The sequence below is a fragment of the Hyla sarda genome, chromosome 3 (assembly GCF_029499605.1).
Source record: "Hyla sarda isolate aHylSar1 chromosome 3, aHylSar1.hap1, whole genome shotgun sequence".
Lineage (NCBI taxonomy): Eukaryota > Metazoa > Chordata > Amphibia > Anura > Hylidae > Hyla > Hyla sarda.
The window spans coordinates 130,786,569-130,813,715 of NC_079191.1; the positions used below are offsets into that span (position 1 = coordinate 130,786,569).

The 27,147-nt window shown below is 42.4% G+C and overlaps 1 protein-coding gene across 3 annotated transcripts in view; it reads left to right on the forward strand.

Moving 5' to 3' along the window:
* RSRC1 (arginine and serine rich coiled-coil 1) overlaps window positions 1-27,147 on the forward strand; it is a 378,613-nt gene that overhangs the window by 279,543 nt on the left and 71,923 nt on the right. For all 3 annotated transcript variants that reach the window (XM_056565034.1, XM_056565036.1, XM_056565033.1), the window contains exon 7: window positions 13,457-13,525. In XM_056565034.1, the coding sequence (XP_056421009.1) occupies window positions 13,457-13,525 (69 nt within the window). The remainder of the gene's footprint in view (window positions 1-13,456; window positions 13,526-27,147) is intronic.

Sequence of the window (27,147 nt, forward strand, 5' to 3'; positions counted from 1 at the left end):
GGCTTACCCGGACCTTCGGAGGCGGCATCGGCGGCATCCATGGAGCAGTGGCTGCAGGAGGAAGAGTGGCGGCCGGAAAGTGCGGCTGAGAAGGCTGCAGTGAAGATCGCGATAAGTGATCTTCACTGTGGCCTTCTAAAAGCTGTAAAAACTACAACTCCCAGCATGCCCACACAGCCAAAGGCTGTCTGGGCATGCTGGGAGTTGTAGTTTTGCAACATCTGGAGGGTCACAATTTGGAGACCACTGTGTAGTGGTCTCTAAACTGTGGTCCTCCAGATGTTGCAAAACTAAAACTTTCAGCATGCACTGACTGCCTGGGCATGCTGGGAGTTGTAATTTTGCAACATCTGAAGTGGCACAGTTTGGAGACCCCTATTTGGTGGTCTCCAAACTGTAGCCTTCCAGATGTTGCAAAAGTACAACTCCCAGCATGCCAAGACAGTCAGGGATGCTGGGCGTGTAGTTCTGCAATATCTGGCCCTTCAGATGTTGCAGAACTACAACTCCCAGCATGCCTCGACAGTCTGGGCATGCTTGGAGTTGTAGTTTTGCAACATCTGGAGGGCTACAGTTTGGAGGCCACTACTTAGCAGTCTCCAAACTGTTCTTCCCCAGTCGTTGCATAACTACAACTCCTAGCATGCCCAGACTGTCCAGGCATGCTCGGAGTTGTACTTCTGCAACATCTGAAGGGCCAGATATTGCAGAACTACACGCCCAGCATCCCTGACCGTCTGGCCATGCTGGGAATTGTAGTTTTGCAACAGCTGTAGGCACACTGGTTGGGAAACACTGAGCTAGAGTCTGTTTCCCAACTCAGTGATTCCAACCCGTGTGCCTCCAGCTGTTGCAAAACTACAACTTCCACAGTGCACTGACAGACCGTACATGCTGGGAGTTGTAGTCTTGCAACAGCTGGAGGCACATGGGTTGGAATCACTGAGCTAGAGTCTGTTTTCTAACTCAGTGGTTCCCCACCAGTGTGCCTACAGCTGTTGTAAAACTACAACTCCCAGCATGTACGGTCTGTCAGTGCATTCTGGGAGTTGTCATTTTGCCACAGCTGAAGGTTTGGGGCGCCCCCCCCCCCCCCCATGTGAATGTACAGGGTACATTCACACGGGCGGGGGTCTACAGTGGGTTTCCTTCAAGGAAACTTACTGTGAACCACTTACTGTGAACCCCTCCCTGTGTGAATGTACCCTAAAAACACTACACTACACTAACAAATAATAAAAAGTAAAACACTACACATATACGCCCCCCCCCCCCCAATAAAAATGAAAAACGTCTCATACGGCAGTGTTTCCTAAATGGTGCCTCCAGCTGTTGCAAAACCACAACTCCCAGTGTTGCCAGACAGCCATAGACTGTCCTGACAGGCTGGGAGTCTTGCAACAGCTGGAGGCACCCTGTTTGGGAAACACTGCTGTAGGGTTTTGGTGGAGACAAGCCCCATCCTTGTAACCGGGTCCACCACTATTTCAAATTCCTTATTCAGGCCTCAAATGCGCATGGCGCTCTCTCACTTCAGAGCCCTGTCGTATTTCAAGGCAACAGTTTAGAGCCACATATGGGGTATCTCCGTACTCGGGAGAAATTGCGTTACAAATTTTGGGGGGATTTTTCTCCCATTACCCTTTGTAGAAATGGTAAATTTGGGGGGGAAAACTGCACTTTAGTAAAAAAAATTTTTTTCATTTACACATCCGAATTTAACGAAAAGTCGTCAAACACCTGTGGGGTGTTAAGGCTCATCGGACCCCTTGTTACATGCCTTGAGGGGTGTAGTTTCCAAAATAGTATGCCATGTGTTTTTTTTTTTGTGCTGTTCTGGCACCATAGGGGCTTCCTAAATGTGACATGCCCCCAAAAACCATTTCAGCAAAATTCACTCTCCAAAATCCCATTGTCGCTCCTTCCCTTCTGAGCCCTCTACTGTGCCCACCGAACACTTGACATACACATATGAGGTATTTCCATACTCAAGAGAAAATGGGTTACAAATTTTGGGGGGCTTTTTCTCCTATTACCCCTAAAAAATGAAGATTTTGAATTTTCTCCTTCACTTTGCTGCTATTCCTGTGAAACACCTAAAGGGTTAACAAACTTACTGAATGTCATTTTGAATACTTTGAGGGGTGCAGTTTTTATAATGGGGTAATTTATGGGGTATTTCTAATATCAAGGCCCTTCAAATCCACTTCAAAACTGAACTGGCCCCTGAAAAATTCTGATTTTGAAAATTTTGTGAAAAATTGGAAAATTGCTTCTGAACTTTTAAGCCCTCTGATGTTTTCCAAAAGTAAAAACATGTCAACTTTATGATGCAAACATAAAGTAGACATATTGTATTTGTAAATCAATATATAATTATAAGCAGAGCGCTTCAAAGTTAGAAAAATGCAACATTTTCAATTTTTTCATAAAATTTTGGAATTTTTCACCAAGTATCGACAAAAATTTACCACTAACATAAAGTAGAATATGTCACGAAAAAGCAATCTCGGAAACAGAATGAAAAGTAAAAGCATTCCAGAGTTATTAATGCTTAAGGTGACAGTGGTCAGAATTGCAAAAAATGCTCCCGTCCTTAGGGTTATAATGGGCTCCGTCCCCAAGGAGTTAAGGGGGCTGAATAATTTTGCACGCCCAATTTTTCAGTTTTTTATTTGTTAAAAAAGTTTGAAATATCCAATAAATTTCGTTCCACTTCATGATTGTGTCCCACTTGTTGTTGATTCTTCACAAAAAAATTACAGTTTTATATCTTTATGTTTGAAGCCTGAAATGTGGCGAAAGGTCGAAAAGTTCAAGTGGGCGGAATACTTTCACTATGCACTGTACTTAACTAGTTCATATGCTGCTACGCTCCTCCAGCTAAAGGACCATTCCTGTGCTCACATCTAGAGTCCAAGACATATCCAGTGTAAAGATTATAAAGAATTTGCACTGATTGCACGATACAGACCGTCGCCCACAACCACTTCCCCACCCCTCTGTTTTTGTCCGCTCTCCTGCATGTTGTGGAACGCGAACATGTTGTAATACAATAAAGAAGTATATTGTTCGCCAGGACGGGGTGAGTGCTCCATTCTTTATATTCATTACCCTGGATATGTCTATAAGGAAAGCAATTTCAATGACTTGTTGTAGTGGTGGCTCTTATTACAGTACCACGCTGGAATTCAATAAGCTCTTTGGTGACACATTATTTTACAAATTTTTGTAAAGGTAGATTCCATTGGAAGGTGATTGATTTTATACACTTGTGGAAAATGGGACTGAATAAAATATTATCTTTTTTACAAGTGTTTACTTCGATTTTAAAACTACTTCGTGTGCTAAGTATATACAAATGATACAGCTATAATGTTTCTTTAGCATCGAGATATTATATAAGGTTTAATTAAAAAAATACCCGTTTAAGGCAAAAAATTCCTAGAATTGATCTATAGAATGTAAATCGCAGTTTGTTGACCTGTAAGGAAAGGACTTGGCTTTAACCCCTTAACGACGCAGGACGTAAATGTACGTCCTGGTGAGCTGGTACTTAACGCACCAGGACGTACATTTATGTCCTGTGCATAACCGCGAGCATCTGAGCGATGCTCGCGTCATGCACTGCAGGTCCCGGCTGCTGATAGCAGCCAGAGACCCGCCCGTAATGGCGGACATCCGCGATCGCGCGGATGTCCGCCATCAACCCCTCAGATGCCGTGATCAATACAGATCACGGCATCTGCAGCATTGCAGACACTAAAATGGATGATCGGATCGCCCGCAGTGCTGCCACGGCGATCCGATCCTACAGAATTGCAGACAGAGGTCCCCTCCGCTGCCTTCCATGGGTCTTCTGCTCTGGTCTGCGATCGAGCAGACCAGAGCAGAAGATGACCGACAATACTGATCAGTGCTATGTCCTATGCATAGCACTGAACAGTATTAGCAATCAAATGATTGCTATAAATAGTCCCCTATGGGGATTATTAAAGTGTAAAACTAAAAGTAAAAAAAAGTTTAAAAAATTTGAAACCCCCCCCCCTCCCCCAATAAAAACGTAAATTGTCCCATTTCCCCTATTTCACCCAAAAAGTGTAAAAAATATATATTTTATATGCATATTTGGTATCGCCACGTGCATAAATATCCCAACTATTAAAATAAAATGTGTGAAACGAAATGTGTGAACGAAAAAAAAAAAAAATCCAAAAGAGCTGCTATTTTATTCTAAAAAATTAATAAAAATAGTATTAAAAGTTTTATGTAAGCAAATATGGTATTAATAAAAAGTACAGATCAGGGCGCAAAAAATGAGCACTCATACTGCCACTTAAACCGAAAAATGAAAAAGTTATAGGTCTTAAAAATAGGGGGATTTTAAATGTACTAATTTGGTTAAACAGCTTGCGATTTTTTTTTTATCGCAACAGTAATAGAAAAGTATGTTATCATGGGTATCATTTTAATCGTATTGACCCAAAGAATAAAGAACACGTCATTTTTACCATAAATTGTACGGTGTGAAAACGAAACCTTCTAAAATTGGCAAAATTGCGGTTTTCTTTTTACTTTCCCCACACAAATAGTATTTTTTTTGGTTGCGCCATACATTTTATGGTAAAGTGAGTGATGGCATTACAACGGACAACTGGTCACGCAAAAAACAAGCCTTCATACTAGTCTGTGGATGAAATATAAAAGTGTTATGATTTTTTGAAGGTGAGGAGGGAAAAAAAAACGTTAAAATAAAATTGGCTGAGTCCTTAAGGGGTTAAAAGGAGAATCAGTCATGAGTCATGGCTTCATTTATTAATGAATTATGGACGAGATCTTGTCCTTTGGTGCTTGCAACTGACCAACTGTTTTCATTCATCTTATAAGACAGCATTCATGCTATAGTACCTTCTCACCTGCAGACTGGGACAGTTAACCAAAACCTTACAAAGATCATCCAGAATCCTAGTCATTTTAATCAGGGACAGATCTATGCCTTCTTTCACATGCAGCAAAGATGCATTTTGGAGCTGATGTCTATGTGTGGATTTGTAGTTCAGCAGTCTAACATTAACTATTACTGCTTGTGCCATGAGAGTGCCCCCACATGTCCAGGCCTTTTGAGTCTCCCTAGATACAACCTTAGCTGAAAGCTCTCCATTCATGCTTGACCTTACTCCGCTGAATTATTTTTTTTAAATTTGTTTTTTAAATCAACTGGTGCCAGAAAGTTAAACAGATTTGTACATTACTTCTATTTAAAAATCTTAACCCTTCCAGTACTTATCATCTGCTGTATGCTCCTCAGGAAGTTGTTTTCTTTTTGAATTTCCTTTATGTCTGACCACAATGCCCTTTGCTGTTACCTCCGTCCATGTCAGGAACTGTCCAGAGCAGGATAGGTTTGCTATGGGGATTTGCTCCTACTCTGGGCAGTTCCTAAAATGGACAGAGGTGTCATCAGAGAGCACTGTGGTCAGACAGAAAGTAAATTCAAAAAGAAAAGAACTTCCTCTGGAGCATAAAGCAGCTAGTAAATACTGGAAGGATTAACATTTTTATACAGAAGTAATTTACAAATCTGTTTAACTTTCTAGCACCAGTTGATAAAAAAAAAAAAAAAAAAAATCTTGCTTGATCTTAAAGGGGTACTCCGCCCCTGGCATCTTATCCCCTATCCAAAGGATAGGGGATAAGATGTTAGATTGCCGCGGTCCCGCTACTGGGGACCCCGGGGATCCCCGCTGCGGCACCCCGCCATCATTACTGCACAGAGCGAGTTCGCTCTGTGCGTAATGACGGGCGATACAGGGGCCGGAGCAGCGTGACGTCATGGCTCCGCCCCTCATGACATCACGGCCTGTCCCCTTAATGCAAGTCTATGGCAGGGGGCATGACGACCGCCACGCCCCCTCCCATAGACTTGTATTGACGGGGGCAGGCCGTGACGTAACGATGCTCCGGCCCCTGTAATGCCCGTCATTACGTGCAGAGCGATCTTGCTCTGTGCAGTAATGACAGCGGGGTGCTGCAGCAGCGATCCCCAGCAGCGGGACCCCGGCGATCTGACATCTTATCCCCTATCCTTTGGATAGGGGATAAGATGTCTAGGGGCGGAGTACCCCTTTAATATTTAGGAACTCTCCAGTCATGCTAAGGCATCATTTTTGAAAGCTCTTCAGTCATGCATGGCCTTTTTAAAGCATTACAGTCATTAAAAACAACTTTTGACATGTTGCTTAGACATGGCAAAAGTAGTTGATTGCATTGGGTCTCCCTCCTGAGACTTTCTGCCATCTTGAGATATTAGCCAAGGAAACAGGTGACTTGTGCTTCACTGGCTGGCACATCCACCCAATCCTCTGTGTGAAAGTATGCAAAGAAAATGTTGGATCTGCTGATCATTGAATGAAGCATAGTGCCTGCTTATCTAGCTGATATCTCCCGATTGCAGCGGGTTTAAGCAAGGAGATCTGATGCATACAATCACGATCAACGATGCATACGATCAACAATATGTCAATTTTTTTTTTAGTTAAAAAGATTTGTAAATTACTTATTTTAAAAAATCTTAATCCTTCCAGTACTTATCAGCTACTGTATACTACAGAGGAAGTTGCATTTCTTTCTGGAGTTCTTTTCACTCTGACCACATTGATCTCTGCTGACACCTCTGTCCATGTCAGGAACTGTCCAGAGCAGAAGAGGTATTCTATGGGAATTTTCTCCTACTCTGGACAGTTCCCGACATGGACAGAGGTGTCAGCAGAGATCAATGTGGTCAGACAGAAAAGAACAATTTATCTTCCTCTGTAGTATACAGCAGCTGATGAATACTGGAAGGATTAAGATTTTTTAATAGAAGTAATTTACAAATCTGTTTATCTTTGTGGAGCCAGTTGATATGAAAAAAATTTTTTCCACCGAGTACTCCTTTAAGGGCACAGCCCATTTTGGCTTTAAGGGCACAGGAAATTTTATTTTTACATTTTCGTTTTTCCTCCTTGCATTCTAAAAAGCATAACTCTTATATTTCCATCCATAGACCCATATGCATGACCAATTGTACTTTGTAATTATATATTTTATTTTACCATACAATGTATGGCAAAAAAAAAATAAAAGATATTATTGTGAGGAAATAAAAAAGAGAACCGCAATTTTCATTTTCACGCTGTAAAAATGTTTTCTTCATTGTTTGGATCAAAACGAATAAAATGATACCCATGTTTAGAAACTACTTAGTTACTATTATTGTACTTTTTTTTTTTTTTTGTACACTTTTAATGTTCCCACTGGGACTATTTTATGAAATGTTTAGATTGCAGATACTGATCAGTGCTATGCATGTGCATAACACGGCTCAGGGTTATCATCAATCTACTTCTCTGGTCTTCTGGAAAGCTGACAAGAGAAGAATACACCAGGAGGATGAATGGAGGCAGGTGAGAGGACCTCGGTCCGCCATCTTGCATGGTCGGATCCCCGCAGCAGTACCGCAGGCGATCTGATCATCCCTTCAAAGTGCTACATTTCCGCAGATGCCATGATCTGATCTGTATTGATCATCGCATCTAAAGGGTTAATAGCAGACATCAGCATAATCGCTAATGTCCGCCTTTACCGACAGGTCCCTGGCTGCTGATAGCAGCCAGGACCTGCTGTGCACGATGCATCATGCATAGGATGTAAATGTAGGTTTTGGTGCATTAAGTACCAGGGCACCAGGACGTAGATTTACGTCCTATGTCGTTAAGGGGTTAAAAAGCACCTATCATCACTTTCATGCTGCCTAAACCATGAGCCATCATGGGAATCCTTGGTAGCTTCTGCCCACCAGCCTTTATTGATAGATCTCCTTTTATTTAGATATATAAATCCTAAAGAATAAGGTAGACTAAAACAACTGTATCAAAAAATATCACAAATCTTTATTAACAGAAACAGCAAAAATTATGTAAAATACATAAAAACACGCAATTCGGCAAAAGAAAGTCCTGCAGGGTAATGGCTAGTAAAGAGTGGTGCAGAGCAACACAAATTCTTTGCTCAGAAAAATATATCATGTGGGAATCAGGGAGCTAACTCCATGTAAAGCTATGTACATTGGCTGAAGCCAGCAAAAAATATATGACAATGAATGTAAAGCTTGGTGGAAATAAAACAATAGTATTGCACAGTCCCAACAGCCCTTAGCCTGCATAGAGTCATTTTGCTGGCTACAGCCAATGCACATCATTTTTAGCTACCTGATTCCGACATCATATATTTTTCTGATTGAAAAATTTGTGTTACTCTCCGCCACTCTACTAGCCATTCCCCTGCAGGACTTTTTTTTTGCCGCATTGTGTGTTTTTATGTATTTTATGTAATTTTTGCTGTTTCTGTTTATAAAGAATTGTGACTTTTTTTGGATATAGTTGTTTACCTTTAGTGTACCTTATTCTTTAGGATTTGTATCTTTGTTGTTTTAGGTAACACATTACACAGGTGGTGTATTGTTTGTAGGATTTATATTTTTATTTAGATATAGTAAGAAGTCTATCAATCAAGGCTGATAGGGAGAAATCACTAGGGAATGTCATGATAACTTTGGTAACTTGTGGGTTAGGCAGCATGAAAGTAAAGACAGGTGCCCTTTAATTTTTGACAGTTCTCTAGTCAGGCTAGGTCTTAAAGGGGTTATCCAGGAAAAAAAACTTTTTTTTATATATATCAACTGGCTTCAGAAAGTTAAACAGATTTGTAAATTACTTCTATTAAAAAAATCTTAATTCTTTCAGTACTTATGAGCTGCTGAAGTTGAGTTGTTCTTTTCTGTATAAGTGCTCTCTAATGACACCTGTCTTGGGAACTGTCCAGAGAAGAAGCAACTCCCCATAGCAAACCTCTTCTACTCTGTGCAGTTCCCGAGATAGACAGAGATGTCAGCAGAGAGCACTGTTGTCAGACAGAAAAGAACAACTCTGATAATTATTGGAAGGATTAAGATTTTTTTATAAAAGTAATTTACAAATCTGTTTAACTTTCTGGAGCCAGTTGATATATAAAAATAAATTTTTTCCTGGAATACCCCTTTAATATTGGAGATCTTTCCAGTCATTCTTGGCCTTAAAGAACAACTGCAGTGGTAAACATTTATATATGCCCAGGCCTCAAAAATAAATAAAATAAACTCATACATACCTTCCTACAAGCCCCCGTTGGTCCGGCACAGGCCTCACGGTCCAGCAGTGCTGACGTCATTCCACTTCCTGGGGACGGGGATGCCGCTTAGCTGTCGGCGTATCACCGGCCGTAGCGATGGCCCGGCCCAGCCTATGATAGGCTGAGCCCACTGTCATGTAAGGAGCTCTGGCCGGCTTCTTACATGACAATGGGCTCAGCCTATCACCGACCGGGGCGGGACATCTCTACGGCCGGTGATACGCCGACGGCTCTCCGGCGTCCCTGGTCCCAGGAAGTGGAATGACGTCAGCACTGTCGGACCGTGAGGCCTGTGCCGGACCAACGGGGGCTTGTAGGAAGGTATGTATGAGTTTATTTTGTTTATTTTTGAGGCACGGGCATATATAAATGTTTACCTCTGCAGTTGTCCTTTAATATTGGAGATCTTTCCAGTCATGCTTGGCCTTGCTATTCAACAAGTCTCCAAGCATGCATGGCCTTGTTACATAAAATTATCTCCTTTTCAGGGATCCTCTTTCACGTTGTCATTTTAATATGGCTTCTGGCCCAGTCTCTGCTTGTTCATCCTAGAATTGGGCAATCAACAATGAGATTCCATCATTAAACTCGTAACTCTGTTTGGCTTTTGTGTACAAATAGGCATCATCACGGGCTGAGATTTATCAAAAACTGTGCAGAGGGAAAATTGCCCAGTTGCCCATAGCAACCAATCAGATTGTTTCTTTCATTTTTCAGAGGTCTCTTTAAAAATGAAAGAAGTGAGCTCATTTGTTGCTATGGGCAACTTTTCTCTGCACAGGTTTTGATAAATCTTCCCCATCATGAGCCTGTAACCATTGCTATGTACTTGTGTATGCTGCATAGTCATCTATCTGGATTGCGTGCTCCCTTTTAGTCAAAGTTGAGATTCTTCACTTTTAATTTTTTTTCTTCTGACAAGGCAGTACTTTTTAAACTTAATATTTCATCAAGTATAATGCTATTAGAGACTTATTTTCACTTAGTTCACTCATCAGGCAGTGAGATGGCAATAAAAGGGAATGGCTCCTTTGAGACATTAATGCTTTGGAATAAATGATGTGCTAGAACAGAAATTTAATTAATTTACAGAGTATATTGATAGTCCCCTGTTACTGTGCTGTATATTTTTAATCTTCTTTAACATCTGTAGTAAAGTGTTTCAAAACCCCTGCAGTTGAGCAACTAATAGATAATTAAGTAATAAGGGAAGAGGTTTCCAGAGGGAAAGGGAATCTTTTAACGAGTGCTGTCATAATAGGAATAAAGCCCTGTTCACATGATTTATCAGAAAGAAAATATCTAATTCTATTATGGTTTAAACTGGAAGCTGGAGCTTTGCAATATTTGGAGAATGTATTCTTAAAGGGTTTTATGAGCGAGAAAATAATCTACGCACAGTGAATCTTTTATACTTACTTTTAGAAACCCTTACTGTCTTTTCTGCTGAAAATAAAACTTACATGGGCATGTATATCTTGTATACACTTATACATTAATATATTTCAAGTTGGTAAGGAAAGCCTCCATTTTAACTACTGTACTTGTTTAATCTGATCATGATGATACTACAGTGCCTTTTTATTCTTGAAGTGTTTTGTTACCTTCTAAAAGCTTTTAGCAATTTGCAATGTATAATTAATTAAGTAGAAGAAAAAAAAGGTCTGGTCCTCTTATTATTAGACTGTCCAACCCATAAATTTTGTCGGTGTTCATTGCCTCCTGGGCTCGCCTCTTCAGATACCTTACTAGATGGGTGACAGAAGCTAGTGCAGACACTAATCCAATCACTTAACTATTAGATAGCTGTGGGCCCCTAACCTCCCTACAAACATGCACACTTGGCTTGACAGAGCATGCTTTAGCAGTGGAGAAAAATGGCATCAGATTTGTTAAATCTCCAATCAGTTATTTGGGAAACATTGGGCTTCCCCAAAGTGCGTTGGATTGTCGCAAAGCTTTCTTGAATTACACTCCTGCCCAGAAGATGACTGTAGAAGGAAGGGCATGTGACAAGTCACATCCATCATCCTCCTTCTCTATAATGCACTGCCCTTGGGCTAGTTTCGATATTGTCGATCTGAATAACTGAAGAAAACATTTAATCTAGCGATGATAGTTAAAAACTGTTTATTGTAGCCAATTTTATAGCATGAGTAAAAAAAAAAAAACTACCTAACCCTTCACTCTTGGGGCCAAAACAACATATTGTTTCTTTTCACAATTCAAGGTTAAATACCGTATATACTCGAGTATAAGCCGACCCGAATATAAGCCGAGGCCCCTAATTTCACCCCAAAAACCCAGGAAAAGTTATTGACTCGACTATAAGCCTAGGGTGGGAAACACATGATCCCCCCCTGTCATCATCCAGACCCCCGTCATTAACACCCTCATCATCATCACCCTGTCATCATGCCCCTTCATCATCATCACCGCCTGTCATCATCCCCCCCCTTCATCATTACCCTGTCATCATCCCCCCCTTCATCATTACCCTGTCATCATCCCCCCTTCATCATTACCCTGTCATCATCCCCCTTCATCATTACCCTGTCATCATCCCCCTGTCATCATCCCCCCTTCTTCATTACCCTGTCATCATCCCCCCTTCATCATTCCCCCCTTCATCATTACCCTGTCATCATCCCCCCTTCATCATCCCCCCCCCTTCATCATTACCCTGTCATCATCCCCCCTTCATCATTACCCTGTCATCATCCCACACCACCCCTTTCATCATCACCGCTTGTCAATGTCTGATTTAACAGTGGTCTTCAACCTGCGGACCTCCAGATGTTCCAAAACTACAACTCCCAGCATGCCCGGACAGCCATCAGCTGTCCGGGCATGCTGGAAGTTGTAGTTTTGAAACATCTGGAGGTCCGCAGGTTGAAGACCACTGCCCGGGCCTTCCTCATCATCCAGCCCCCCATCCCCCCTTTAGTTTTGTACTCACCTCCGCTCGGCGGGACGTTCGGGTGAGCTGGTCCGGGCCATCTGTGCTGCAGGACCGTCCGGTTGGGAGGGATAGTCGTTCCGGGCTGTCCATCTTTACCGGCCTGTCCATCTTCACGGGCCTCTTCTCCGTGCTTCGCGCCCGGCCCCGTAATAATGACGTTGCCTTGATGACGATGCACAGGGATGCAACGTCCCTGTGCGTCGTCGTCAAGGCAACGTCATTATTCCGGGGCCGGGCCCAAAGCGCGGAGAAGAGGCCCCCCCGGTGAAGATGGACAGCCCGGAACGACTATCCCTCCCCACCGGACGGTCCTGCAGAACAGATGGCCCGGACCAGCTCACCCGAACGTCCCGCTAAGCGGAGGGGAGTACAGAACTAAAGGGGGGATGGGGGGCTGGATGATGACGAAGGCTCGGGCAGTGGTCTTCAACCTGCGGACCTCCAGATGTTCCAAAACTACAACTCCCAGCATGCCCGGACAGCCATCAGCTGCCCAATCTTAAATGGTACCTGTCACATTGCTCCGATGGTAGAATATATTTAAAGCTCCTAGGCAATATCGCAGCAAGCCCTAAACGTGCTCCTATACTCATGTGATCAGAGGATTTTCAGTCTCAAACTATAAGAATGCCTTTAAAAATGTCCTGCCACCTAAGTGACATTACTGGTTCCATTTAACGACTTATGTTGGTGCCAGTGGAGTGCAACCACATGCTCCTTCAGTCTCTTTATGACCCTAATGTGTGAACTCTCCAATTGTGTTTGGCTCCAGGAAAGTATCACAGGGTACTTTGTTTTAAAAAGAATGGATGCACTAAGTAGCTAGAAGAAAATAAAAGACATTATACTCATGTTGCTCATGTTGAGTCTGTCCTCCGTCTTTGCTTTCTTGATGACATTCTGAACACACTGCAGCTATTCACAGGAGTGGGCAGTAGTGGGTTTGTAACATCATCAGCAGAGGAGGGAGAGCATGTATTAAGGGGAAGTAAGTGGGGCAGACAAAAGCACTGGCGTTGCACTTGGTAAGGTGAGTATAGAATATTTTATTATTTTACACCCATAACAGGCTATCATTTGATTTTTATTGAATTGAACCTGTTATATTAGTACCCTCGCCAGTTAATATTTTGTGGTTTATTTTTAGTAGCTATTTTTGCTAATAGTTTATAGCACTACAACATTCTGCTATACTCTTTAACTTTTGCCTAAAGCATGATGATGCATGATGATCTGCGGAAAAATAATGAAATTATAATGGTCTAATTTTTTTCTTTTTCTCACTAGCAAAAGCAGACGAAGTGTTACGAGCGAAAGAAAAGAGTGAAGAGGAAGCCAGAAAGCGTAAAGAAGAAGGTAGGTAACAGTGTAGGGCCTTCTCAAGCTGAGCCATATTCTGTAACAATATCTATTGCTGGCAGAGTGTAAATTGAGTATATGTTATATACCTATAGGTGTACAGTATAGGAGATGGCATGAATACAGTACAATATGTGCTTATTTTTTTACTATAGTTTAGTCTACTTTGTTATTCCATACCATACAAAATAATTAGTATGATGGCTCAACACCAGCCAAAAGGACACTCTTGTTCCCCATCACTTCACTGAAGTCCTGTAGATATGATTGGCATGTAAGTCAGGAACTCTTTCTGGCTTATATGTTAGACATTCGGCTTAACGTCATATGAACAGAGCCGAGCCTATACAATGGACAGTGAATGGAACATGATCAGGTCCACCAGGAAAAGAGTTGTGGGATTTACATTGGCCTGCCATATAGAGAAACCAACAGAAATAGAAAGAGGAGGTTAGGTAGGTCTTGCTGGCACTGTTTGGGCTTTTCATTGTTTTATCTGGAGTATGCCTCTGATTTGCATGTTGTTTCATTTGTTATCCACATTTGCTACAACATCAAAGTTCTGAACTTCATATCACAAATGTAGTAATCTATTATTTGTGTTTTTTTTTGTTAATAATTGAGGAATTCTTGTACTTATTGGATGGAATGTAGGCAGTGTCTTTGCAGGCCTGTCTACTTCCACACTTTTATTTATCTTTGCTTTTGAGCTATTATTCATTGTAGAATAAAGCTAATGCTGGGAATAATCTTTTAGAGGTTTTAGAATATTGGCGTTTAAACATTTTCCCATTGATCATTTAAAAGAAAATATATAACTTTTTCAGCGTAATGAAGAAAATTTAAATAATGTATGCAAAACTGATCTCACTTCAAACTACACTGGGCACTCATTTCATCTAAAGGATATCTTTCTTTCTCTTATGTTAATTTGCTAATTATGTCAGCCAAATATCGAGCTTAATGCATGAAATGAATTGCAGATGTAACCATGATTGATAGAGATAAGACTGCAATGAAGTTGTCCCCTTGTTGGAGTATTTTTAAATGTTGTCTCTCCGTGGTTTGGTAGGTGAATAACTTTAATTCGGAGGAGACAAAACTTAAAGAGTAGCTCCCACCAACCCTCTTTTTTTTTTTCCTGTCCCTGCCTTTTGCCCTTCTATCCCTAACCCCCTCCCTGCCTTTATTTTTATATTTATTGACTAATAAATGCCATTTTGTCTGCCTGGTAGTGTGCTCACTACCAGGCAGACTTCCCCAGCAGGCACCACGTCACTGATGCCTGCTGGAGGCGACTTCCGCCCTTAGTTCTAACAGGGTGCCTCCAGCGGTTTCACAACTACAACTCCCAGCATGCCCTGACATCTATTGGCTTACAGGGCATGCTGGCAGTTGTAGTGGGGAAACAACTGGAGGCACCCATTCATACCAACCTCCTGCCCCCACCACCCTCCCCTCACCTCCGGTCGCTCAGATGGGGAGAAGAAGCCGGGACCGCGAACTCTGGGCTGCGCGGCGAGCTGTGGAGAAACGGGGAATCCGGATGCAGGACGTGCCGGGGAATCCAATTCAGTTACCGGAGTCTGCAGAGAGAGTGCAGACTCCATCTGGGCTGAGGTACAGGCTGCGTGCCTGCTGCGGCCAGGGCGGCTGCTCCTGGACTTTACTGCGCTGGCTTCCTGCCTGTTTGATTGACAGACAGGAAGCCAGCGCGCAGTGAATGAATTTCGACTCATTTGCCGGGCTGAATTTGGCCCAATTTAAAAGTGATTTTAACCCGTTCAGGACCCATGACGTAACGGTACGTCCCGACACCCTGGGTCTTAAGGACCCATGACGTACAGTTACGTCATGGGCAGTTCCGCTCCCTGCCGGGCGGGGATCGGAGCGAGATGCCTGCTGAAATCATTCAGCAGGCATCCCGTGCATATGCCCAGGGGGGTCATTAGACCCCCCCCCCCCATGTCGGCGATCGCGACAAATCGCAAGTGAATTCACACTTGCGATTTGCGCGATTCCGGGTCATTACGGGTCTATAGTGACCCGGTGACCCGGAATGTAAGGGGGATCGCGGGTGTCTAAGACACCCACGAACCCCCTGTAGCGATAGGAGTGAGGTGGCACCGGTGCCACCCCTCCTATCCCTGCTATTGGTGGTCTAGACGCGACCACCAATAGCAGATCAGGGGCGGGGGGGTTTACTTTCGTTTTCCCCGTCCTGCCCTCCCACAATAGGCGGGGCAGGACTGGGAAACGACGGGGACCGGCGCCGAAGATCCATTTACCGATCCGGGCGGGCGACGGAGGCTGCGGGCGACGGAGATCGGTGGGCGGCGATGACGTGCGGCTGGATCCGACGGAAGCCGGTGAGTTGCCTAGCAACATCTGAAGGGTACAGTTTGAGACCATTATACAGTGGTCTCTAACTGTAGCCCTCCAGATGTTGCAAAACTACAACTCCCAGCATGAACAGACAGCTGTTTGGGCATGCTGGAATATGTAGTTTTGCAACAGCTGGAGGGCTACAGTTTGAGACCACTATATAGTGGTCCCTAAACTGTAGCCCTCCAGATCTTGCAAAACTACAACTCCTAGCATTCCCAAACAACTGTTTGCTGTCAGGGCATGCTGGGAATTGTAGTTTTGCAACAGCTGGAGGACCACAGTTTGGAGATCACTTTGCAGTGTTCTCTAAAACTGTAGCCCTCCAGATGTTGCAAAACTGCAAATCCCAGCATGTCCAAACAGCAATCAGCTGTCTCGGCATGCTGGGAGTTGTAGTTGCGTACCTCCAGCTATTGCATAACTACATCTCCCAGCATGCCCTTCGGCGATCAGTACATGCTGGGAGTTGTAGTTTTGCAACAGCTGGAGGCACACTGGTTAGAAAATGCTGAGTTAGGTAACAGAACCTAACTGAAGGTTTTCCAACCAGTGTGCCTCCAGCTGTTGCAAAAGTACAACTCCCAGCATGCACGGTCTGTCAGTACATGCTGGGAGTTGTAGTTTTGAAACAGCTGGAGGTTTGCCCCCCCATGTGAACGTACAGGGTACATTCACACGGGCAGGCTTACAGTAAGTTTCCTGCTTCAAGTTTGGGCTGCGGCAAATTTTTCGCCGCAGCTCAAACTCCTAGCGGGAAACTCACCGTAACACGCCAGTGTGAACGCACCCTAAAAACACTACACTACACTACACTAACACATAATAAAGAGTAAAACACTACATATACACCCCCTTACACTGTCCCCCCCAATAAAAATTAAAAACGTATTGTATGGCAGTGTTTCCAAAACGGAGCCTCCAGCTGTTGCAAAACAAAAACTCCCAGCATTTCCGGACTGTCCAGGCATGCTGGGAATTTAGCAACAGCTGGAGGCACCCTGTTTGGGAATCACTGGCGTAGAATACCCCTATGGCCACCCCTATGCGATCCCTAATTTAGTCCTCAAATGCGCATGGCGCTCTCTCACTTTGGAGCCCTGTCGTATTTCAAGGAAACAGTTTAGGGCCACATATGGGGTATCTCCGAACTCGAGAGAAATTGCACTACAAATATTGGGGGCTTTTTCTCCTTTTACCCCTTATGAAAAGGAAAAGTTGGGGCTACACCAGCTTGTTAGTGTAAAAAAATTTTCAAAAAAATTACACTAACATGCTGGTGTTGGTACTTTTTATTTTCACAAGAGGTAAAAGGAAAAAAAGACCCCCAAAATTTGTAACACAATTTCTCCTGAGTACAGAAATACCCCATATGTGGGTGTAAAATGCTCTGCGGGCGCATAACAAGGTTCAGGAGTGAGAGCGCACCATGTACATTTGAGGCCTAAATTGGTGATTTGCACAGGGGTGGCTGATTTTACAGTGGTTCTGACATAAACGCAAAAATATAAATACCCACATGTGACCCCATTTTGGAAACTACACCGCTCACGTAATGTAATAAGGGGTACAGTGAGCATTTACGCTCCACAGGTGTCTGACAGATTTTTGGAACAGTGGTCCGTGAAAATGAAAAATTTCATTTTTCATTTGCACAGCCCACTGTTCCAAAGATCTGTCAAACGCCAGTGGGGTGTAAATACTCACTGCACCCCTTATTAAATTCTGTGAGGGGTGTAGTTTCCAAAATAGGGTCACATGTGGGGGGGGGGATCCACTGTTCTGGCACCACGGGGGGGCTTTGTAAACGCACATGGCCCCTGACTTTCATTCCAAAGAATTTTTTTCCCAAAAGCTCAATGGCGCTCCTTCTCTTCTGAGCATTGTAGTGCGCCAGCAGAGCACTTGACGTCCACACATGGGGTATTTCCATACTCAGAAGAGATGGGGTTACAAATTTTGGGGGGTCTTTTCTGCTATTAACCCTTGCAAAAATGTGAAATTTGGGGGGAAGCGCACATTTTAGTGAAAAAATTGTAATTTTATTTTACATATGCAAAAGTCGTGAAACCCCTGTGGGGTATTAAGGCTCACTTTATTCCTTGTTACGTTCCTCAAGGGGTCTAGTTTCCAAAATGGTATGCTATGTGGGGTTTTATTGCTGTTCTGGCACCATAGGGGCTTCCTAAATGCGACATACCCCCCGAGCAAAATTTGCTCTCAAAAAGCCAAATATGACTCCTTCTCTTCTGAGCATTGTAGTTCACCCGTAGTGCACTTCAGGTCCACTTATGGGGTACCTCCATACTCAGGAGAGATGGGGTTACAAATTTTGGGAGGTCTTTTCTGCTATTAACCCTTGCAAAAAAGTGAAATTTGGGGGGAAACACATTTTTGTGAATTTTTTTTTTTTTTTTTTACATATGCAAAAGTCGTGAAACACCTGTGGGGTATTAAGGCTCACTTTATTCCTTGTTAAGTTCCTCAAGGGGTCTAGTTTCCAAAATGGTATGGCATGTGTTTTTTTTTTTGCTGTTCTGGCACCATAGGGGCTTCCTAAAAACGTACTCTCCAAAATCCCCTTGTCGCTCCTTCGCTTCTGAGCCCTCTACTGCGCCCGCCGAACACTTTACATAGACATATGAGGTATGTGCTTACTCGAGGCTACAAATATAAGTATAAATTTGCTCCTTTTACCCCTTGTAAAAATTAAAAAATTGGGTCTACAAGAACATGCGAGTGTAAAAAATTAAGATTGGGAATTTTCTCCTTCACTTTGCTGCTATTCCTGTGAAATACCTAAAGGGTTAAAACACTTGCTGAATGTCATTTTGAATACTTTGGGGGGTGCAGTTTTTTATAATGGGGTCATTTGTGGGGTATTTCTAATATGAAGACCCTTCAAATCCACTTCAAACCTGAACTGGTCCCTGAAAAATTGTGAGTTTGAAAATTTTGTGAAAAATTGGAAAATTGCTGCTGAACTTTGAAGCCCTCTGGTGTCTTCCAAAAGTAAAAACTTGTCAATTTTATGATTCAAACACAAAGTAGACCTATTGTATATGTGAATCAAAATTTTTTTTATTTGGAATATCCATTTTCCTTACAAGCAGAGAGCTTCAAAGTTAGAAAAATGCAAAATTTTCACATTTTTCATCAAATTTTGGGATTTTTCACCGAAAAGGATGCAAGTTACCATGAAATTTTACCACTTTGTTAAAGCAGAATATGTCACGAAAAAACTGTCTCGGAATCAGAATGATAACTAAAAGCATTCCAGAGTTATTAATGTTTAAAGTGACAGTGGTCAGATGTTCAAAAAATGGCCGGGTCCTACAGTGAAAATTGGCTGGGTCCTTAACCCCTTAACGACGCAGGACGTATATTTACGTCCTGCGTCGGCTCCCGCGATATGAAGCGGGATCGCGCCGCGATCCCGCATCATATCGCGTCAGTCCCGGCGCTAATCAATGGCCGGGACCCGCGGCTAATACCACACATCGCCGATCGCGGCGATGTGCGGTATTAACCCTTTTGAAGCGGCGGTCAAAGCTGACCGCCGCTTCTAAAGTGAAACTGAAAGTATCCCGGCTGCTCAGTCGGGCTGTTCGGGACCGCCACGGTGAAATCGCGGCGTCCCGAACAGCTGATCGGACACCGGGAGGGCTCTTACCTGCCTCCTCGGTGTCCGATCGACGAATGACTGCTCCGTGCCTGAGATCCAGGCAGGAGCAGTCAAGCGCCGATAATGCTGATCACAGGCGTGTTAATACACGCCTGTGATCAGGATGAGAGATCAGTGTGTGCAGTGTTATAGGTCCCTATGGGACCTATAACACTGCAAAAAAAAAGTTAAAAAAAAGTGTTAATAAAGGTCATTTAACCCCTTCCCTAATAAAAGTTTGAATCACCCCCCTTTTCCCATAAAAAAAAATAAAACAGTGTAAAAAAAAATAAATAAACATATGTGGTATCGCCGCGTGCGTAAATGTCCGAACTAAAAAAATATATCATTAGTTAAGCCGTACGGTCAATGGCGTATGCGCAAAAAAATTCAAAAGTCCAAAAAAGCGTATTTTGGTCACTTTTTATAACATTAAAAAATGAATAAAAAGTGATCAAAAAGTTCGATCAAAACAAAAATCATACCGATAAAAACTTCAGATCACGACGCAAAAAATTAGTCCTCATACCGCCCCGTACGTGGAAAAATAAAAAAGTTATAGGGGTCAGAAGATGACATTTTTAAACGTATACATTTTCCTGCATGTAGTTATCATTTTTTCCAGAAGTGCGACAAAATCAAACCTATATAAGTAGGGTATCATTTTAACCGTATGGACCTACAGAATAATGATAAGGTGTAATTTTTACCGAAATATGCACTGAGTAGAAACGGAAGCCCCCAAAAGTTACAAAATGGCGTTTTTTTTTTCGATTTTGTCGCACGATTTTTTTTTTCGTTTCGCCATGCATTTTTGGGTAAAATGACTAATGTCACTGCAAAGGAGAATTGGCAATGCAAAAAATAAGCCATAATATGGATTTTTAGGTGGAAAATTGAAAGGGTTATGATTTTTAAAAGGTAAGGAGGAAAAAACGAAAGTGCAAAAACGGAAAAACCCTGAGTCCTTAAGGGGTTAAAGGGTTAAACTGTTTTAAAATCACTGTTTTTTAATTAAACTATATTAGAGATATGTTGTAGTACTTAAGTACTGCAACATATCAATTTTTTGTTTTCATGACAGTGCCCATTTAACATATGTAAAATAATTTCACAAATTCAAGTTTTTTTCATCTGTAATTAAAATTCTTATTGTACATTGTAAATAATGGCTTCTGTCCACCTTTAGTGGTTGGCTTGGCACATCCTTTTTTCCCCAAGAGAAAACATTGGTTAGCTTGGTAACAGTGTGACAGATCCTGTGGACATTGACAACAGTTTAAACAGGTTTTCCAGGACTAAGAGAGGCAGTCAATGTCAGAGTATTGGGGTTGACCCTCAGCCATGTGTGGATGATACAACATGGTGTGGGGTATTTGCTCCTATAAATTCTAGCTTTGCCCCTGATTAGGTATGTTTTTAATTGATCAAAATATGGTTTCTTTTAATAGAAGGGGTTTGAAAAATGTGCTCCTGTGTAAAGCCTAACACTGCTTTCTGATACATGAACTTTTAGTACAGAACCGGACACAATTGAGAAATGGAAGTAATTCCACGCTGCCAGGCTTCAAGGACGGAGGTAGGAGACCAGGAGTATACTGGAAACACTGTTTATTCACACACAATGCATTTCAAGGCCGTAATGGCCTTTTCATCAGGCGTGCAACATCACATCACACCAGGTAATATAAGGATCTAAAATCATGTCACAACAACAGAAGTGACGCTTGGATAAATACGCCCATTTCGGGATACAGATCGGGATTCATAAAAACAAGACATACACGTGTAAAATCACAATAATAACAAAAAATCACAATAATACCAACAATAAGAAATAATCATAATAATATAAAAATATAAACCATCTGGTCGTTCTCTCAATCATTTCAATCAATCCCTCAGGATTTAATGTGTTAGCTTTAAATATCCACAAGGATTCACAATTAATCAATTGTTGGAATTGATTAGGGCAGTTTTCAGATATAAAATCTATTACACACAGAGATAAACCACTTGTGTCGCTACCATGTACTGTTATTGTGTGACGTGATAGGCTATGGAGCATAAATTTATTATTTATATTATATCTATGTTTGTTAATTCTGGCACGTAAAGTTTGTATGGTACGGCATATGCATTGAACTCCACATTGACAAGTTAATAAATAAACTACATAAGATGAAGCGCAATCCGCAAAAATCTTTTACATAAATTTTTGTCCTATGGATTTGGAAATTAAACTTCCCTCCCTTCAGGTATCCAGGCACAACAGAGGCACCTCGGATTTTTACAACCAAAGGTACCAATATTTGGACGATTACCCCCAAAAGGGGGTGGTCCATATTCCAAATGTTTTCGTTTTTTAATTCAGCTCGGGGCTAGATGGTTACGTAATGTTTTGGCACGCCGAAATCTTAAGGCCGGTTACTTGGGGATCATTACTTTCAAAATAGGGTCCATTAGTAAAACTGGCCAGTGTCTAGATAGGATCTTCTGAATATTCTCAGTGCAGGAGTTATAATTTGTAATAAAATTAAACTTCCTCTCCGAAGTGGTCCCTTTTCTTCATTTTTGTATTTCTCTTTTAGGTTTTATTATTATTATTAATAATCATTTTTTTTTTTGCTGTAGTTTACTTACTTTGTTAAAAGCATCTTTTAAAACTTTTTTGGGAGGCCCCTTCTCAGTAAAACGTTCCCGTAGTATATTTGACTGTATTTTAAAATCCACGTCGGAACTACAATTTTTACTTATTCGCCAGTATTGGCCGTATGGTATATTTTCAACCCATTTTGGATATTGGCAACTAGAAAAATTTTAAAAAATTTTTACATCCACCTTTTTAAAATAGGTTCTGGTTTGTATGATCTCATTGGGATTTTTAAAAATCTCAAGGTCCAAAAAAACATGCTTTCAGATGACTAATTAGGAGTAAAAACTAAACCCCATTCATTGTCATTAAGATGCGCCACAAAATCCAATGCCTCAGACTCACTGCCACTCCAGATTGTGAAGAGGTCATCTAGAAATCGTCGGCAAAACAATATATGTTAACCAAACCAACGGGACTGTGCAATGTAAAGGGACTCGAAACACCCCATATACAAGTTTGCATAACTTTGAGCGAATAGAGTCCCCATCGCACAGCCCCGCTCTTGTCTGAATACATAGTAATCAAACGAAAAAACATTGTTCTGAAGAATAAATAAAATAGAGTTAATAAGAAACTCAGATTGTATGTCACCTATGGAAGTATCCAGATCTAAAAAATACTTTATTGCATTATTGCCCTTATCCTCTAAAATATTAGAATATAATGCACTGACGTCAAGACTTAAGCTAAAACCTGAGGGATAATTTACGGACTGAATCTCGTGGATCAAGTGTGTGGAGTCACATAAAAATGCTGGTAATTCAAGAACATACTGCTGAAAGAACAGGTCCACATAGTGAGATAAATGACCAGTTATTGGGGGAGATTTATCAAAGGATTTAGACTGTTTTTTCCTGTCTAAATTTGTCGCACAGAAAGTCGCAGTCTAAATAAGTGCGACTTTTCTGCGACTTTTGCTGTAGAGGATTTTTAGAACATGATGCCTGCAAGTCTATTTTAGACGGAAATGCATTGGAAAATGCATTGGTGCTGAATTTATCAAGTGCGACTTTTGTGCGACAAGTCGCATCTGCCCAAAATACGCTGAAATGTCAGACCATGTTGGAGCAGGTCTAAATGCAGTTTAAGCTGTAGACCCTGAAGTCTGAGCACAGGATTTTTCAAGAGCTGTGAGACCTTTGATAAATTAGGAGCACAAGAGACAGGAGACTACCACATACGCTGGTCTATAAGCATACCCAGAATAGACTAGATTAGTAAATGTCCCCCATTGCCCCTATCCTGGAAATAATCGGCCTACTTGGGGATTTTTCCTCATCTTTGTGGACCTTTGGAAGGTAGTAAAAAATTGGTGTCTGGAAATTTTTAATATTTAGGAATTCCTGTTCTCGTTTATTTAAAATATTATTTTCAATCACACTCTAAGTAATATGATTATATTCTTTATAAATACGGACTGAAGGGTCCTTTTTAAGTCTTTTATAATAGTTCATATCTGATAAAGATAAGAACTATTATGTCTTGTTTTTATTAATGCTGAATGTGTGTCCCAATGTGTATGCCGAAATGGGCGTATTTATCTGATCGTCACTTCCGTTGTTGTGACGTGATTCTAGGTCCTTATATTACCTGGTGTTTTCAGCCTTGAAATGCGTTGTGTGGGAATAAACAGTGTTTTCAGTATACCCTCCTACCTCATTCCTTGAAGCCAGGCAGCGCGGAATTACTTCCATTTCTCCATTGTGTCCGGTTCTGTATCTCCTGTACACCGTCCTTGGCGTAAGAAGCCCGCGGCAGCTAGCTTACACTGATTGTGCTGTTTCCATCCAGCGTTTTGAGTGTTGTGCCTCGGACATTGCACAACTGTAGAAGGTGAGCGTATTACTCACCTGTCTGCACACAGCACTTTATCATCTGTCCTGCACATAGAAGCGCTCTTGTTCAGATTTTTATGCACTTTTAGTAGTATGTGACCATTGTGTTTTCTACACCGTATGATGTCTCTGCAGTCAACAGAGAAACTCCATTATCAGTTGTTTCCAAATTCTAACATTGACTGTGATTGCAAGTAGAAAATAATTGTACAACAAATAGAGAAACAGAAACACAGCCGCACATCTACTTGCTTCTCAGCATAAATTCAAAAACTTACAGGTTGTTAGTATACATTTTGATCTAAAAGTACAAGCCCACTCGCCACTACAAGGCCAGCTCGTCAGAGTGGGTCCCTAACCCAACACTGGCATAGGCATTTTTAATTGCTTAGAAGCAAGTAGATCAAAATACAAATGGATGTGTGGTTATGTTTCGGTTTCTCTCTTTTTGTTGTACGCAAGTATATAATATTCTTTGTGAGCCAATAAAATAATCAATTGGACAAGAGGTATTCCTTTTATTTTTTTTGGCTTAGCAGCAACTCCTATGTATTATTTTTTTCAAAGTATTTATTTATAACTTTTTTGCAAATTCACACACATTTTGCCAAGCATATAGCCCCCCCCCCCCCCCCCCCCACCCACCAAGCCCATGTACAGTATTTGAAGAGCAAGTCAGGGCCTATTACACTTGCAGGGTGACCGCATTTGGCCAACACTAACACAAAAGACCCTGAGACAAACAGATGATCACACACGCACACTCCCGTAGCACTCCTCTAATTCCAACGCCCAGTCTCGGAGAACTGAACCTCTCAGGGGGGACCACCAACTCTCCGATTAACAGCCAGGGCATCCAGAGCCTATCGATTTTTTGGGGGGCATTTACGACTTGTATACAGCGTCCTATATAGCGGTACATATTTATTAACTAAATTGAACCATCTTGTTATCGAGGGAGGAGAGGTATCCTTCCAGGCCATTATCAATACTTCCCTAGCACAAAAACAATAAAAACCTAATAAGAAGGCACCTATGGGAGCCTGTAGCCAGATCATTAATAACACCGAATAGACAAACAACAGGGGAAAACACATAGGGGGAAGTCCAAATGATCAGCCATATACTGCATCACCTCTCTCCAGAAGGTGTTCCACACAAGGGCAACTCCACATTGCATGTAGAAGGGAACCCACATCCGCATTAAATCTGAAACAAGCATCTGAGGAGGAGACCCCAATGCGAAGCAATTTAACCGGAGTGTAGTATAAACGGAGGATGAGCCCCATCTGAATAAGCAAATCCTTCGCACTAACCACCTTAGGGTAAAATGTCTTTGTGACTTTTCACCAATTATCTTCTGTCAACTCAGGGATATCCACTGCCCACTTCAAAAACGCCAACCCAAACGGATCAGGACCCACCGATTGCAGCATAGCATATGCCTGAGTCAGAAACTTAGCAAGGTCGGTGGCACCCATAAGCAGCTCCACATCAGAAAAAGCTGGGGCCACATCAAGAGACCCAAATTGCGCCACCACCGCATGTCTCAGCTGGATATACCGAAACGGGGCATCCCGAGGGAGATGAAAGCGGTCACACATCTCCGGAAAGGAGGGGTAGGAGGAATACTTCCCAAACAAATGCATGGCGATTTTGACTCCATGATCACTCCAGAACCCAACAGCCTCCAACCCCTTGTAGGTGCTCATAATGAGGATTCACAGAGGTGCCCTAGGGGACATTACCGGTACCGGGAAGCGTCCGGAAACCACTGACCACACCTCAGCCACCGTTCTAATAGGGGTCAACAGTCTGGAAGAAGAAGTATATCTATACAGTACCTTAGTCAATGTTTCATACGAACCCATGAGAGCCCCCGCCAGAGCAGTAGAAACATTCACCAGATCCAGGTCGATCCACCAGGCAGCATACACCAATTGAGATGCTAGGAAGTAATCAAGCATATTAGGGGCAGCCAAACCACCCCGCTGTTTGGACGCTTGGAGCAGCGCCTGACCCAATCGTGGAGGTTTGTCTTGCCAATACAAGGACCTAAAAACACCACTTAGACGCTTAAAAAACTTTTTAGGGGAAATCACCGGCAAAAGATGAGATACAAAAAACTTAGGTAAGTAAATCAGCTTAAAAATATTAATCCTGCCAGCCAGAGAGAGGGGTAAGGAAGACCAAGCCTTCAATTTATCAGTCACCGCCATCAGTACTGGTGCCAAATTCAACCGTACATACTCCGTCACGCAAGAAGAAACCTCTACTCCCAAGTATCTGAACTGAGTGACAACCTGCAGCCCGTGGGGAAGAGGCGGTACAGGGTCTACCGTCCTAGACAGGGCCATCAAGGAAGATTTCCCCCATTAACCCTGAGGCCTGAGAAATAACCAAAGTCAGCTAAAAGGGAGAACAAGGCCCCCAGGGAACCCTGAACATCTGCCAAATTAACCAGCGTGTCATCCGCATACATAGACACTTTTTCTTCCAAGGAACCTCTACAGACTCTTTGAATAATAGGGGATGCTCGGATGGGCACAGCCAGGGGCTCTACCGCTAGAGCAAACAGAAAAGGAGACAGAGGACAACCCTGCCTTATTCCCCTACCCAACCTAAAGGACTCAGAAACCTCCAGATTAGTTCTAACCCAGGCCCTAGGGCTATCATACAACAGCCTAATCATCCATACCCGAAACCAGGGCCCTGAACCTAAGGACTCCCAGAACACCCCTTAGATACAGCCATTCCACCGGGAATCAGCCTCTCCTCATTCATCCTGTACCAGTCCCCAATCATGCCATCTAACCCCGGGGTCTTTCCCTGCTAAAGGGAAGCAATAGCCACCAAGACCTCTTCATCCAAAAAGGGAGCTTCTAGAGCGTACACCTGGGCCGCAGTCAAGGGCATAAGGGGCAAATTCCTCAGAAAAGATACTAAGCCTTCAGGAACAGTGGGTAAACAGGAGGTATAGAGGTTGCTATAAAAGTCCCGAAATACATTATTAGTGGCTGTCGGGTCGGTTTCAAGTACCCCATTAGCCCCTCTAATACATGGAATAGAAGCTACCGGC